The sequence below is a fragment of the Bison bison genome, unplaced genomic scaffold, assembly GCF_000754665.1.
Source record: "Bison bison bison isolate TAMUID 2011002044 unplaced genomic scaffold, Bison_UMD1.0 scf7180017864309, whole genome shotgun sequence".
NCBI classification, from domain to species: Eukaryota; Metazoa; Chordata; class Mammalia; order Artiodactyla; family Bovidae; genus Bison; species Bison bison.
The window spans coordinates 4,890,552-4,904,669 of NW_011494881.1; the positions used below are offsets into that span (position 1 = coordinate 4,890,552).

The 14,118-nt window shown below is 53.5% G+C and overlaps 1 protein-coding gene across 1 annotated transcript in view; it reads left to right on the forward strand.

Annotated features, from left to right (window-relative positions):
• ADAMTS14 (ADAM metallopeptidase with thrombospondin type 1 motif, 14) overlaps window positions 1-14,118 on the forward strand; it is a 99,616-nt gene that overhangs the window by 69,403 nt on the left and 16,095 nt on the right. The window contains exons 10-17 of the mRNA XM_010852395.1: window positions 17-151; window positions 413-720; window positions 2,241-2,354; window positions 3,879-4,027; window positions 5,945-6,120; window positions 8,522-8,655; window positions 9,035-9,158; window positions 10,096-10,176. Coding sequence (XP_010850697.1) covers window positions 17-151; window positions 413-720; window positions 2,241-2,354; window positions 3,879-4,027; window positions 5,945-6,120; window positions 8,522-8,655; window positions 9,035-9,158; window positions 10,096-10,176 — 1,221 coding nt within the window. The remainder of the gene's footprint in view (window positions 1-16; window positions 152-412; window positions 721-2,240; window positions 2,355-3,878; window positions 4,028-5,944; window positions 6,121-8,521; window positions 8,656-9,034; window positions 9,159-10,095; window positions 10,177-14,118) is intronic.

Consider the following 14,118-nt stretch of genomic DNA (forward strand, 5'->3'; position numbering starts at 1 on the left):
CATTATCTCCCCTCAGAACACCATCCCACCCCAGACACATGCTCCAGTCCGGCTTTGCTGGTCAGTTCCTGGGCCTCCGGGAACGTGGAGGCCCAGGATGAGTATTGGATTCTGGAGCTCAAGGCCATGGACGGGTGCAGAGTGGATTTGGGTGGGGTAGGTGCCGGCAGAGATACTGTCACTAACCTCTGCAGCGATCGGCCAGGACCCAGCATACGTCCTGCATGGTGGGCTGATTTATCTTCCTCTCTCAGGGCAGTGAGCCCTCAAACTGTCTGGGAGCCAGCCCTTATTCTGGGCCATGGTGTGAAGTCTGTAATGTGGGTGAAATGGGCCCTATAAGGAAGCCACGAGCTGCGTGCCTAAGGCTGGCCCTGGTAGCCTTGCCTTGGAGCCCAGACATGGTCATGAGTGGAAGCAGGGGCACCTGTGGGGTGGTCCATTTTCCCTGGAGAGCGCAGCAACCAGCACAAAGCAGCAGGCGGGTCCCTGCAGGCCTTCCTAGCTTGGTTCCCGCCCCCTCCTCTGGGAAGGGAAAGATGGGGCCTTCCTGCGCCGCCCAGCTCACTCCCTGCCTCTGCCGGCAGTTCCTATGACTGTCTCCTTGACGACCCCTTTGCGCCTGCCTGGCCCCAGCCCCCGGAGCTGCCTGGCATTGACTACTCAATGGATGAGCAGTGTCGCTTCGACTTTGGCACCGGGTACCACACCTGCTCGGCGGTGAGTTCCCATGGCCTCTGCCAGCTGGGATGCCAGGCCAGCCTCCTGGATCCCAGGCTGGTCATTCATGGAGCCACCATAGGGGACTACAGGATGACCAGGGTCTAGGCCCTACCACCTTCTGCTATGTCCCCACTGCACCCAGTCCCATGGAGGGGTGGGGAGTCAGTGTGTGTGGGGGCTGGAAAACGCCTGGAAGGATGGGGACAGAGTAGAACACACAGGGTGGGCACTGACGGGTCCTGGCAGGCCAGGCTGGTCACTGGGGGTTTATCTGCCAGGTGGCCTGTGTGTTAGATCAGGTACTAGCTCTGGGCTGGTAGAGAAACAGTTGCCACCCTCTGCTGTCTGGATGTTTGGGAGGATGTTTGGTGCAGACTTCCCACCCTGGTGAAGTTCTCCTGTGTCCCACGTAATAATCTCTCCAGGGGGTCAGTTGCATGCTCCCTCCATCCTCTGCCCTGTGCCTGAGATGATAGATACAAGGGAGCAGAACCCTGTCCTCCCCTGCAGGACAAGGCAGGGAGAGCCTGGAGCCTGGAATCAGCTGAGCCCCCCAGGGGAGAATCAAACAGCCACTGAGCAGGGCCCAGGCAGAGGCTCAGAGAAGGGGACATCCCAGGACAAGGGGGATGTCCCAAGGGGTGAGGCCTTGGTGCCTAGAGTACGTCATACCTCCCACATCCAGGAACGTAGCCCCCTCCTCATCTCTGCAGGACCTGAAGGCCCTGTGTGTGGCAATCTTGTGCCCGGCCCAGGCAACACTGGAACACCTGGTCTCCGCTTTGAGGATGGAGCAGCAGCTGGGAAATGGGATTTCAATGCCCAGAGGCTGTGTGTGTGTAGGACATAAGTTTGGCTGGCAGGGGATTATAGAGAAAAGGAGATTGAGGCTTCCCTAGACAATGTGAAATATAAGGTTACCAGCCTTATATGAGGAAATGGCAACCCCCTCCAGTATTCCTGCCTGGGAAATCCCGTGGACAAAGGAGTCTGGCAGGCTATATAGTCCATGGGATTGCAAGAATTGGGCATGACTTAGCGACTAAACTACCGCCCCAACCTTATATAAGAGGGAGATGGGAGTCCTAACGTTTTCTGGGTGCTGCAGGATCTGGGCTAGACTGGCAGCTCCCTCCAAGCCCCCGACAGGCACAGACCTTAGGGGGCATCAGCAGACCCAGCCTCATCACAGCCTCAAACCCTGGTCCCTGCTCAGCGACAGAGTGGCCTCTGCAAGACAAGAATGGAGGCCTTGGAGGGGAGAGCAGAGGCGTGTGGGCTGTGGCTGGCACCTTCTTCTCGGTGGGGTTGCTGGAGGCCACTGGCACTTGGGGTGGAGTTGAGCTGGTGGACATGTGGGGCTCTGGTTGGATGGGCCCCTCCTGCCTCCCTGGCAGTGTTTGGCCCAGCGCCCACCCGCACCCTACCCCTTCTCTGTCACTGTCGGTTCCCCTGGACAACTTGCCAGAGCTGGAGGGCCAGTCCAGCCCGGTGACCCCGTCCCCCTTGCCGCACAGTTCAGGACCTTCGAGGCCTGCAGGCAGCTGTGGTGCAGCCACCCCGACAACCCGTACTTCTGCAAGACCAAGAAGGGGCCCCCGCTGGACGGGACTGAGTGCGCGCCAGGCAAGGTAGCTGTGGGCTGGGGCTGCAGGCGGAGCTCCTTCCTGGGTGCCGGCCCCTAGGGGGACCTGCCCTCTGCCCAGTGTGGATGTGAGTGCATGGTGGCCAGGGCAGGGTGGGAGTGTGGGACAAGAGTGAGCCTTGCGTGCAGGCAGATGGGTGTGGAGTCCTCACATGAACTCTCACACACCCCCTCTCCTCCCCGGGACCACAGTCTTTGGCTTCTCCAGAGAGCAGGTTTGGCCTTGTCTCATATGCGTCAGCAGGCACATTTACTCCCATTTTACAGATGAGGAGACTGAGGCCGAGGCTGGTTAGGGAACTTGTGGAGGTCAAACAGAGGGTGATTAGCGGGGGGCGGGGGGGCTTGTTCAGGGGTCCCCGGGTCTGAGAGTCTTGAGCTGAGTTCTGAAACCCCACCTCTGCTCTATCGCTGGCCCTGCCTCTCCCCGCAGCTCTCTGTGGTGACCTTGGGCCAGCTCTGTGTCATCCTCTGACCAAGCACGTCCCTCTCCTCGGCTTCTTGTGAAGTTAGGAGTCCTGTCAAAGCAAATGAGGGCGCTGGGAAGAAGCAGGGTGCTCCCCCCACCAGCCTGTCGTCTGCCCTTCACCTTCGGCCCTCAGCATACTCACATCTGTAAATGGTCTGTCCCTTCACAGATGGGTGGAGCTTCTTTTAAAAATCTCTATCCCTACAGAGTCTGACTCAGTCCAGGGGTGAAGCTGAGACATCCGGAGTTTTAAAAGTTCCCCTAGTGACTCTGAGGCTGAGAAACACTGAGTTCTCTCTTGCAAATGGCCTGGACAGCTTTACTGTATTTCTTACCTATGGCCCTACAGGAGGAGGGAAGGGAGTTAACCTGGGCTGAGCTCTCCTTTGTGCCTGGTCTTGTGCTGAGGCCTTTGTGCGTGTGGTTGCCTTCAGTTCTGAGAACAGTCCCATTTACCAGGCAAGTACACTGAGGTTCAGCGAGGTGAAGCTCTTCCAAAGCCACACACAGCTAGTAATGGCCAAGCCAGGATTCAAACCTGGGCTTCTTGGACTTGAGGCATACACCCTCCACTGTGTGGCTGGACCTCCCAGGTAGCTGGCTTCCCTCCTATGAACATACCTGCTTGGAGTCCCAGATGGTGATTTTGAGGTCCAGAGCCAAGATCAACTGTAGATTGTGTGGGAAGATTATGTCTTCTCTCCCTTATCAGCTCTTTGTGCTTCTGGGGGTGGTAAATCAAATAATTGCAGCTCCTGTCATTGTTATTATATCACCTGCTGTTATTGAAGGGCTGTATGTGAGTGCTCACAACAACCCTGTGGGCGAGTGCTCTTATCCCCATTGTCCAGCTGAGGAGTGGGCTCTGAAAGGGATATTCTTTGCTGAGGGTCATTCAGCTCACAGTAGGCACTGGATTCCGTGTGACCCCGAGGCTGGTGCTCTTAGCATTCCTTTCTCTGGGCTCACCCACGGTACCCAGTTGGTCACTTTCTATGGCAGTGGCTCCAGGATGACCTCACACTCTCTGCTCCATCCCAGTGGTGCTTCAAAGGTCACTGCATCTGGAAGTCGCCGGAGCAGACTTATGGCCAGGACGGAGGCTGGAGCTCCTGGACCAAGTTCGGGTCGTGTTCACGGTCCTGTGGAGGCGGGGTTCGATCCCGTAGCCGGAGCTGTGACAATCCCCCGTGAGTGCACTTGGCTGAGGTGGGCAGGGCAGGGGCCTGAGGGGCTTGGAGGGGGAGACACTGGGGGGCAGGGCCCAAGAAAGAAGGTCCCCTGCAGGTGGCTACATATTCCAGTGGATGAGGACCCAAATTGTTGCGGGCACCAAATCATTTCCACCTCGGTCAGACATCTCCCATTGGGTCTGACATCTGAGGACAGGTCTGAGCTGGTGATTCTCAATATCTCATGTGCAGAGAGTCTGGGTGGGCCCAAGGCTTGGTCAGTTCAACAAGCCCTTCTGTGACCCTGATCCTGCAGCTAAACTTTGAAAAAACGCTGTTCACTAGCCATATTTTCGGAGAATAAATTCCCCAAGTCTGTTTCCTACTACATGAAGCAAAACTTCTTCAGTTTTTCTTATCTCTTTCTAATGTCAGATCCTCTCCTTGCTTCCCCGCCCCCCATTTTTCAGCATTCTTGGGGAGCGATCTATTTCTCCCTTTTATCCTCTCCATGGGGTTCCCCTCCAGTGGTTTTGGTACGTCTGAGCACCAGCTCTTTATGGCCTCCATCTCCCGAGCTGATGCAGCCTGCTTAGAACAGCTTCATGGGAGCTGGGGGCTGGCCCAGTCTGACCCTGTGGGTCTGCTGGTCCCAGGAACCAGGGATGCAGAACCTCTGTGGGGCAGGGCCAGCCTAGCCCTCACAGCAATGAGGGATGTGATGGGGACCTCAGAATGGCAGGGTCCTAGGATCACAGAGGCTCAGTGGTGGTCATCTTCTCTCCAGCATCTCCAGGAGTAGTCCTTCCTACTCTGCTGCGTGTATACCTCCAGGGATGGGACTCTCAGTGCCTCCTGTTCCCATGTCAGATGGCCGTACTGACCCTTTACAAGTAGGAGCCAAAGAGAACAGCCTTGTAACTTCAGCCTGTTGGGGGTATGAAAGCTGGGTTAGAGAAAAGGCCAGCGGTGCCCACTCTGGATAAACCACCTCCTGGTCATGACACATAGTTATTCCCTTGATCGAAGCTCCTGTTTATTGAACTGCTCTGAAATAACTATTTTTATTTTATGAGGCTTAAATGAAATATTATGTGTACTCTCCCCAGCACAGTTTAAGCGCTAATGAAGGACGGCCTCTGTTCTAATTACTCCGGGGTACGGACTGCTTTCTCTGCGCCAGGTGGGGTGCTCAGCACTCCTGTGCATAAGCCCACATAACCCTCCCAGCACCTCTGTACAGAGTTCCAGGAGCCCCATTCACTTGAATACTTTGTACCTGTAATCTAACCGAATCCTTTTTAATTTAATGGGGATGAGAGTACAGATTGCTTAAGGATACCTTTTTAAAATTTATTCTTCACAGACACACCAGGAGGTAGATAAAATAAGAGGTGTTATGGTCCCTCCTTGAAAGGGGAAATTAAGGCATAACAGGACTTGGGCGTAGATTCAGCTAGATCTTTTGACTCCAAACCCAAGTCTCTTTTACCTCTCCTTAGTTTATGGTGATATTAAATGGAAGTGGATGCAAATGAGAGCAGCGGAGTCCTGTGTTGGGGGCCTACTGTGCGTCAGGCCTGTGTAGCGGGTGAAAGAATACACAAAGATGAGTCAGACTGATTTCTCTTCCAGCCCAGCTGGAGCGGTTAGTCTTTCCCTCTTGTCTTCCTCCTCTCCACCCCGTCTCTTGCCCCGTTTCCTTCATTCTGTCTTCTTCCGATCACAGAAACACTCAAATAGGTGGCATATGCCTGAAGGGACCAAAAGACTCTGAGCTCAGCAGCCCTCACAGTGGGGTTCCCCCCTAACTTCCAAGTTAGTGGGGCCCCTTTTTATGCTCCTCTAAAGGGCTGAGCCACCCAGGTGGCTGTGGGAAAGCCTGCCACCCGTCCAGCCTTTCCAGCCAGCACAGTCTCTTTATGCCTGTCCCAGCCCAGCTTACGGAGGCCGCATGTGCTCAGGGCCCATGTTCCAGTACCAGATCTGCAACATCGAGGAGTGTCCGGGGCCCTACGAGGACTTCCGGGCCCAGCAGTGTGCCAAGCGCAGCTCCTACTACATCCACCAGAACGCCAAGCACAGCTGGATCCCCTATGAGCCGGACGATGGTGAGTGGGGCTCTGTTCCCTCCACCTCCCGCCCCATGGCCTTGGGCCTCTGCTGGGTCCTTATCTTCCCAGACAGGGCCTTCCTTGCCTGGCCCACCAGTGAAGGTGGAGGGACAGTGGCGGCACCCAGAGGGGCATTGCAGTTGGCAGGTTTGCCCTATGCCTCTGTGCAGACCTTTGCACTGTATACATTGGGGGCCCACCATCGTCACGAAAATCATCCTGGATTTGAATTCTTATGCTGTGTCCTGGCTGATGCGAGGGCAATGTCTTGAGCAGGGGTCACTTGGCCCAGAAGTACCATTGAGGCCGGCGGCAGTGCTGGTGGCGGGGCGGGTGCTTTCAAACATGTCCTGCCGTGGGCGGAAGGCCCAGGTGCAGGCATTCCTCGCTTTGCATCACCAGAGTCCAGAGAAGCTCAGTGCTATTACCGACCATGTTTTTAGGTTTGTACTGATTATACTACTGTTTCAGGCATTAATGAAAATGATTGGAAAGTCAGGTCAATGGGACCTGTGGGATCCTCCCACTGAGCCCCTCCAAACTGCCCCTGGACACAGGCCGTGGGACTCATGCAGAGGGTCAGAATTTTGGGGCTAAGCCAGTGCCTGTCTATATTGGAGCTTTTTCAGTGATGTCTCTTGTAGTGGCAGAGGATGAGATGGTTAGATAGCATCACTGACTCAACGGGCATGAATTTGAGCAAACTGAGAAAGAGTAAAGGACAGGGAAGCCTGGTGTGCTGCAGTCCATGGAATCTCAAGGAATCGGACATGACTTAGTGATTGAACAACAATAACTCTTGGCTCAGAGAGAAGCCAGTGAAGGGCTGGGACTCACACCAGCTTAGTGTCTTCAGGCTGGAAGGATCTTCAGCTGTCCTCTGAATCTCCCTTGCTTGGCTAGCCTCTCCATGGTCCTTCCACAACCTGATGCTCACCCCCTACTACCCAGCCCTCAGCCTCAGGCAGTGCTGATCAGAATGGCCTTTGCTCTCCCTAACCCAGGGCTTCCCTCTCATAGCCCTGGTTTCAAATCACCATTGCAAGACCCTCTGTTCTTCAGCTCTCATTTAGAATGAGAGTCTTCAAGTTGGAAGGGACCTCAGAGGGCCTGTGTGTTGCCCGCCAGAGCACAGACCCCTCCGGGACATGCTTGCAGGGAGTGTCTCTTCCCTGCTTAGACTCCCCCTAGTCTGGGGAGCTCACCACCTCCATGCCACTGTTGGCTGGCTTTCAGGGCTGCCTGGAAACCCACTTGCTTGAGGTATACTGGTCAGGGTCTTGCCTTTCTTTGGGAGGGTGAAAGCTCCCTACCCCTTGGCCCCTGGCCCAGGTCCCACTGAAAGTATGGCTGCTCCTGTGTGTGAGATCCAAAATGATACTGGATGTTGGGACTCTAGACTCAAGTCCTGAGTGCTGGGACATGATGTCACTGGGCAACAGGGACCTTAGGGTTGAGGAGCCAGGAGCCAGATGGTTCCTGACAAATTTTGCTTTGGAAGCTTTGCAGATCCATCCAGAACCCACACAGGCAACCCACACGGGGTGGAGAAGGGCTGCAAGGTCAATGGGACAGTTGGACTTTGGGTTTTCCCAGGACTTTTACACAAATTCCAGGAAGTTAGCTAAACTCCAGTCTCCCCTTTTCTAAGAAACACAGCAAATGTTTATATGTTCTCCGGAACCTACTTTTATAGGACATTAATAGCCTAGACAGAGAACATTTGATTGTTAAAACTAGAAAGGACCTCTGGAAAGGATCTCCTTCTTTCCGTCACTGCTGCTCCATTTTGTAAGCCCAAACCCAGACCACTGTTCACAGACATATTGAGGTTCACTGTCATATGTGTGACTGGTGATGTGTATGTAGAGATCAAAGCAGACTCTGGCCCAAACCAGACAGCCTGGGTTAGAATCCTGGCTCTGCCACTTCCTGGGTGGCTGAGTGGCCATGAGCAAATTCCTTAACCTCTTTGGTCCTTGGTTTCCTCCTCTGTAATGCTAGAACCTACTTCCTGGGGAGTATTGAGAGGTTTAAATTAGCTAATTCACAAAAAGCATTTAAAGTTGTACATCAAGAATGTATAAAGGTTTGGCACATAGTTAGCTTTCATTAAGTGTTGGCTAATTGTTGTTATTGTTTTATCACTTGCTGTTTCTTAACAGCGTGATGTGGCATTTTACTGATGGGGGTAATAAATAAGGAACTGAGGTTCAGAGAGGTCAGATAAGTTACCCAAAGTTACATGGCTCCTAAGTGCCATAGCAGGGATCTTATGCCCAGCTCCACCCCAGAGCTGGCCCCTAGGACTTCCTGTTCCGGCCACGTGCTAGTGTCGGGCTAGGCCAGCCCACTTTCTGCGAGCCCAGCCAGCTCAGTGTGTTCCGTTTCCCCACAGATGCCCAGAAGTGTGAACTGATCTGCCAGTCAGAGGACACAGGGGACGTGGTCTTCATGAACCAGGTGGTCCATGATGGGACTCGCTGCAGCTACCGGGACCTGTACAGTGTCTGTGCCCGCGGCGAGTGTGTGGTAGGTGGCCCCCTCTGGACCACCCGCCCCCTGCCTGCCCCAGGAGACTGGAGGGCTACAGCGCCTCCCCCTCCTTCTGTTCCCTGGGAAGACAGGCATCACCTCACCTTCCCTACCCATGACACCTCTTGTCCTCAGCATAACTCTGGGATGCTGGAAAGGGGTCACTGCCCAGCCGCATTCAAGGAGAGAGGCGTGGCTAGGTTTCAGAGCTTGACTGTGTCACATAGCATGTTTGTGGCAGAGTCCCGTCCAGGAATGCCTCTCAGTCTACGGTCCTTTCATGTCTGGGGACTGGAGAGGGGGCCAGGGGCTGCCGACCGCATGTGGCAATGCGGGTGTGGAAGCCTCCTTTTGCTGACCCCATCTCTGACTTTAGCCCGTCGGCTGTGACAAGGAAGTGGGGTCCATGAAGGCAGATGACAAGTGTGGGGTCTGTGGCGGCGACAACTCCCACTGCAGGACTGTGAAGGGGACACTGGGCAAGGCCTCCAAGCAGGCAGGTGAGCAGGTGGGGTTGGCGGATGACCAGGAGCAGTGGGGTTCTGGTCCAGCCAGGGCCCTAGAGAATGAGCCATCCCTAGTTGAGCCCTTTCCTGCTGAGCCAGGCCACAGTTCAGGCAGGGAGAGGGGGCCCTGGAGCCTCTGCCCTGACTGTGGTCCCTCACCATCCAGGTGTGCTGTGCCTGCACTTGGGCTCAGGAGCTCAGAAGCATTTCCGGCTCAGCACTGTGGGTCATAGGAACTAAGCTTGGCCTGGGCCTGTTGCTGGGAGTGAGGGTAAGATAGGTCTAAAGATGAGGCCCAGGCTGGACTAGCAATTTTCCTTTTCATCCTCATCTTTTACCTTGTTTTTTCGTTTGTTGTTTTTTTAACTGAAGTGCTTCCTGCTTTGAACTCCTGGTTAAGTTCTTGACTTCTCTCCATACCTCTATTGAAAAGGGCCAGATATTAGTCCTTTACACTTTAGTTTGAATTAGATTCATTTCCCCTTTGGGAGTATTTCAGCTTTGCCTTGTCTCTCCTTGTTGGGGGAAAGTTGATGGTTCTGAGAAAGGTTAGTTTTCAGGCGTTGGATTGGGAGGATCATGGGGACCCCCTAATGCTGGATCTTCATGGCTTGTTTCATCTAAATCCCTACAGTGTCTTTAAGTATGAGAAGAAAGGGGAGAGGGGAACCTCAGGAGAGAAGAGGAGGGTCAAGACAGTGGGAAATAGTAGCAAGTGACACACACACTGAATCCATAGATTTTATAGAGCATTTTAAGCTATGTAACTGTGATCCTCTCAGCACTTTGTAAAGAAGGGCCCGTTCCTATTTACAGATAAGGAGACTGAGCTTCCAGGGTGCCTGTGAGGAGCAGGGGTGATGGGAGATGCTGGGCGTGGTGCTCCCAGCTCAGGATGCTCATGATTTTTCTGGAACCTCTTCTGTGGCAGGGGCTCTCAAGCTGGTACAGATCCCAGCAGGTGCCAGGCACATCCAGATTGAGGAGCTGGAGAAGGTCCCCCACCACATTGGTGAGTACGGGGTGCTAGGTGATGGGCAGCCAGCCCCTGGGACCTGCCCTCAGGTGTGGGGGAGCTGGGAGAACGGAAGAGAAGATTCTAATGTAGGGGACATTTCTTGAATTTGAATAATGTGAGAGAATGCTTTTTTGTTGATTGATTTTTCATTTGTGTTGAATTGGAAAAAGGCTCCATGCTTCAGATTTCAGAAGATATGAAAGGGGATCCAGGGGACATTCCTCCTACCCTCTACCCCAGGAGCACTTTCCTTCCCCAGGGGCAACCACTGTTCATTTCTTGTGCACATAGGTACCTTTTAAAGGTAACCCATTTCCATAGAATGTATTAGTTAACGTTTGCTGTATAATACATCATCCCCGAACTTAGCAGCTTCATGTAGCAAGTGTTTATTAGCATCAGTTCTGTGGATCCCCTGTTTGGGCTGGGCTCAGCTGGGTGCTTCTTCTAACTCATCCTCCTGGAAACTCACTCACCCAAGTGCAGTCAGCTGGTGGGTCTGTAGGGACCTGGTTGGTACTGGCTGTCAGCTGGGGTGACAGGGTCATGTCCCCAGCTGGCTAGCCTGGGATTATGCACGTGGGATCTGTTGCATGGTCCTCAGGAGTGGCAAGAGCAGGCAAACCCCGATGTGCAAGCCCATTTCAGGTCTCTGCTTGCGTCCTGCTTTCTCATGTCCGAGTGGTCTAAACAAGCCCCATGGCCAAACCCAGACTCAAGAGGTAGAAGCAGAGTATCTCCTAATGGGAGATGTGGTACATCACAGTGCAAAGAGGTGAACCAACAGGAATAGGAGGAATTTGTGGCTGTTTTTGCAGTCTACCAGAGGGACCCTTCAATTATTCTTATTATAATGATGCTTAAACACATAATCTCTAAGCTGGATGCCTACCCTTTATACATGCAGCAGTTATACAGCTTTAAAACCAAGACATCAAAAATGACAGCCCCCCCGAATCAATCAGTAGAATTAAAATTAAGCCCATAAGTGTAAGAAGGGGAGATTTTTGTGTGTTTCTTTGCTTCATTCTGGTTTTGCTGAAACTACAATTGGCATCAAAAAAATGAGCATGTGCAGAATAGGCAAATCCATAGAGACAGGAAGTAGGTTGATAGTTGTCAGGGGCTGGAGAGGGGAAATGGTGAGTGACTACAAATGGGTCTCAGATTTCTTTCGGGGGTGACGAATGTTCTGAAATTAGATAGTGGTGGTGATTACACAGTCACAGAATCGCACCCTTTAAAAGGCAGAGTTGTATTCAATGTGAATTTTATCTCGATTGAAAGCACATTAGTATGGTTTGGAGCAGGCTCCTGGCGAGCAGGGGGGCAGAAGGCTGCTGCCCACACGCTGGGCAGTGCTGGGTTCCCCACACTTGTCTATGTTCAGACTCCTTACAGAGGGTGCGTGGTTGTGATGGCCCTGGGCCATGGCCTGTCCAGAGCCCCCTCTTACCTACCACAGCCACCAAGTCGCACTGCTTGTTACCAGCTCATCATGAACACAAACACAAAATGTAACATCTCTGGGAAAGTTCATATATTACAAAAATGCCAACAGTCGTGTTTTTAGGTTATTATTAAAATAATAGAAAACATTTAAAAAGTCTCCTGGGGAACTTGCACTCTCTGTGCATCTACATTAGCCCAGCTGTAGAAATTCCTCACCTGGTCTGGAAGGCACCTGAGTGGAGTTGAAGTAGGCAGAAGGGGAAACTGAGGCCCTAAGTGGGTTATGGGCGATTTGTGCACCCTCATTCACCTGCAGGATGAGCCAGTCTGGACCCTGGTGTCCGATCTCCCAGCCGCGTGCCCTGCCAGCCACACCTCTGGCTGTGAGATGGGAGGGCTTTGGCTAGGCCATCTCCCTGCACACCTGCCTGTCTGGCTCTGGGGAATTGTGCCAGCACAGGGGCTGGGGAGGGACAGGGGCAGGGAGAGAAGGTCATTTGCCCTTGAAAGAAGGTGGTTACAAATACTTCTCTTACTGCAGCCCTACGGATGATTCCATACTGTCAGCAGCCCCTTGGGCTGCCTGTCCAGCTCCTTCCATCCATCCATACCCTGTGCAGATGTCTAGCCTTCCCAGGGAGCTAGCTCGATAGGCTTGTAGGTAGCAGACGGGCTTCTGTGGAGGTTGGGGTAGAGGCTTGTGGGATGAGTCCCTGAGGGTTAGAGCTCTCCAGGAGCTTGTGTGGGAAGGAAGCAGAGCTGAGACCTGTCGTTGGCACAGATTGTGTGACTATTATGTGTGTGAGATCCACAGCAACCCTGGCAAAAGTGTGCAGAATATACATGTGTGAGTGTGTGTGCATGTGCCCGTGTGTGCACATGTGTGCTGACAGGGTGTGTGCTCTCTGGAGAAGCCTGGGACAGGTGGCCGCCTTGGCAGTGAAGGCCAAGGCCCTGTCCAAACACGTCTGGCACTCCTGGAATTTAGGGGCATGGACTCTGAAAGGAAGTGAAGGGAGAGAAGCCGTGCTTGTAGCACCCACTGTGTGTGGGGCCGGAAGCTGGCACTCTTCATTTGCTGGAGCCTCATGACAACCTTCTTTTTACCCCATTTTGCAGTTGAGGAAACTGAGGCCCTGAGAGGTTAAGAGAATTGCTGGAAATATGGAGCAGGTCAGTCGTAGGGCCTGGGCTCAGAGCTGGTAGGACTTGGATGGTGGAGAGTCCAGGCCACCACCCCCTGGAAGGTGGGGTGTACAGCCAGGGACTGGGGGATAGCAGTAGCCGTGAGCTATGGGGACAGACAAGGGCCCTGCCTAAGGCGATGCTTGGCGCTAGCCCAGAGGGTCTGGCCATTCTGGAGCTGGGCCAGATGAGGTTGTTGGGGGTAGGGGCATCTCTCCTCCCGCTCACTAAAGAGGCTGGCCCTCCTGAGAGCTGGACCAGCAGGCTCTGCATGTCCAGGACACACCCCTGCCCATCTCGGAGCCTCTGATTCCCCATCTGGATTAATAACAGCACCAACCTCAGAATGCATGTGAGGATTGCACTTTGGCAGTGAGCAGAGTGACCAGCCTGTGGTTGGTGCCCTGTATCCCTGGCTTTTATGTTATAATTACCCCAGGTGGGGACACCCCAGGGCTCCAGAGCCTTTGTCCTCCCCACCTGGCTGGGGGCTCGGGTCCCAGGGTGCAGCCCTTCTCCGACCCCTGGTGCTTCCAGGGTGAATAAAGCTGTGAATCGGGGCCTTTGCTGGGGTGTCTGCAGCCTACACACCTCCTGCCCGCCAGCCAGTTCCAGTTGTAGGCTGTGAGTTACTCACTGGCTGGGACTGTAAGGGGGAGACGTTTACAGATATTTTTTTTATCCACCCACTCTGTGCTCAGCCCTGTTGTGGGCCAGGGACACCGAGGTAGAGGAGATATTCTGACAGGCTGTGGGAGAGACAGGATGTCTGTAATTGCAACTATAACTCAGACGCTGCTTTGATGCCAGTAGTAGTGCCTACCATTTATTATGTGCCAACTGCATGCCATGCACACAGCCTCGTTCTTTACATATATGAACTTTAATTGTCCCAAGAGCCTCTTGGCAGGGTAGGTGAGCATGGGATACTGTGATTATCCTCAAAGGGCATTCAAAATTTATACATGGTGAAACTGAGGCAGCACAAGGACTCTGAGTAATTTTCCCAGATCAGTCTAACTCCAGAGCCTATACTCTTAGCCTTTATGCTCTGCTATAGAGGTTGTTTGGAGAAGGAAATGGCAACCCACTCCAGTATTCTTGCCTAGAGAATCCCGTGGTCAGAGGAGCCTGGTGGGCTGCTGTTCATAGGGTCGCACAGAGTCGGACACGACTGAAGCGACTTAGCATGCATGCATGCATTGGAGAAGGAAATGGCAACCCACTCCAGTGTTCTTGCCTCGAGAATCCCAGGGACAGAGGAGCCTGGTGGGCTGCCGTCTATGGGGTTGCACAGAG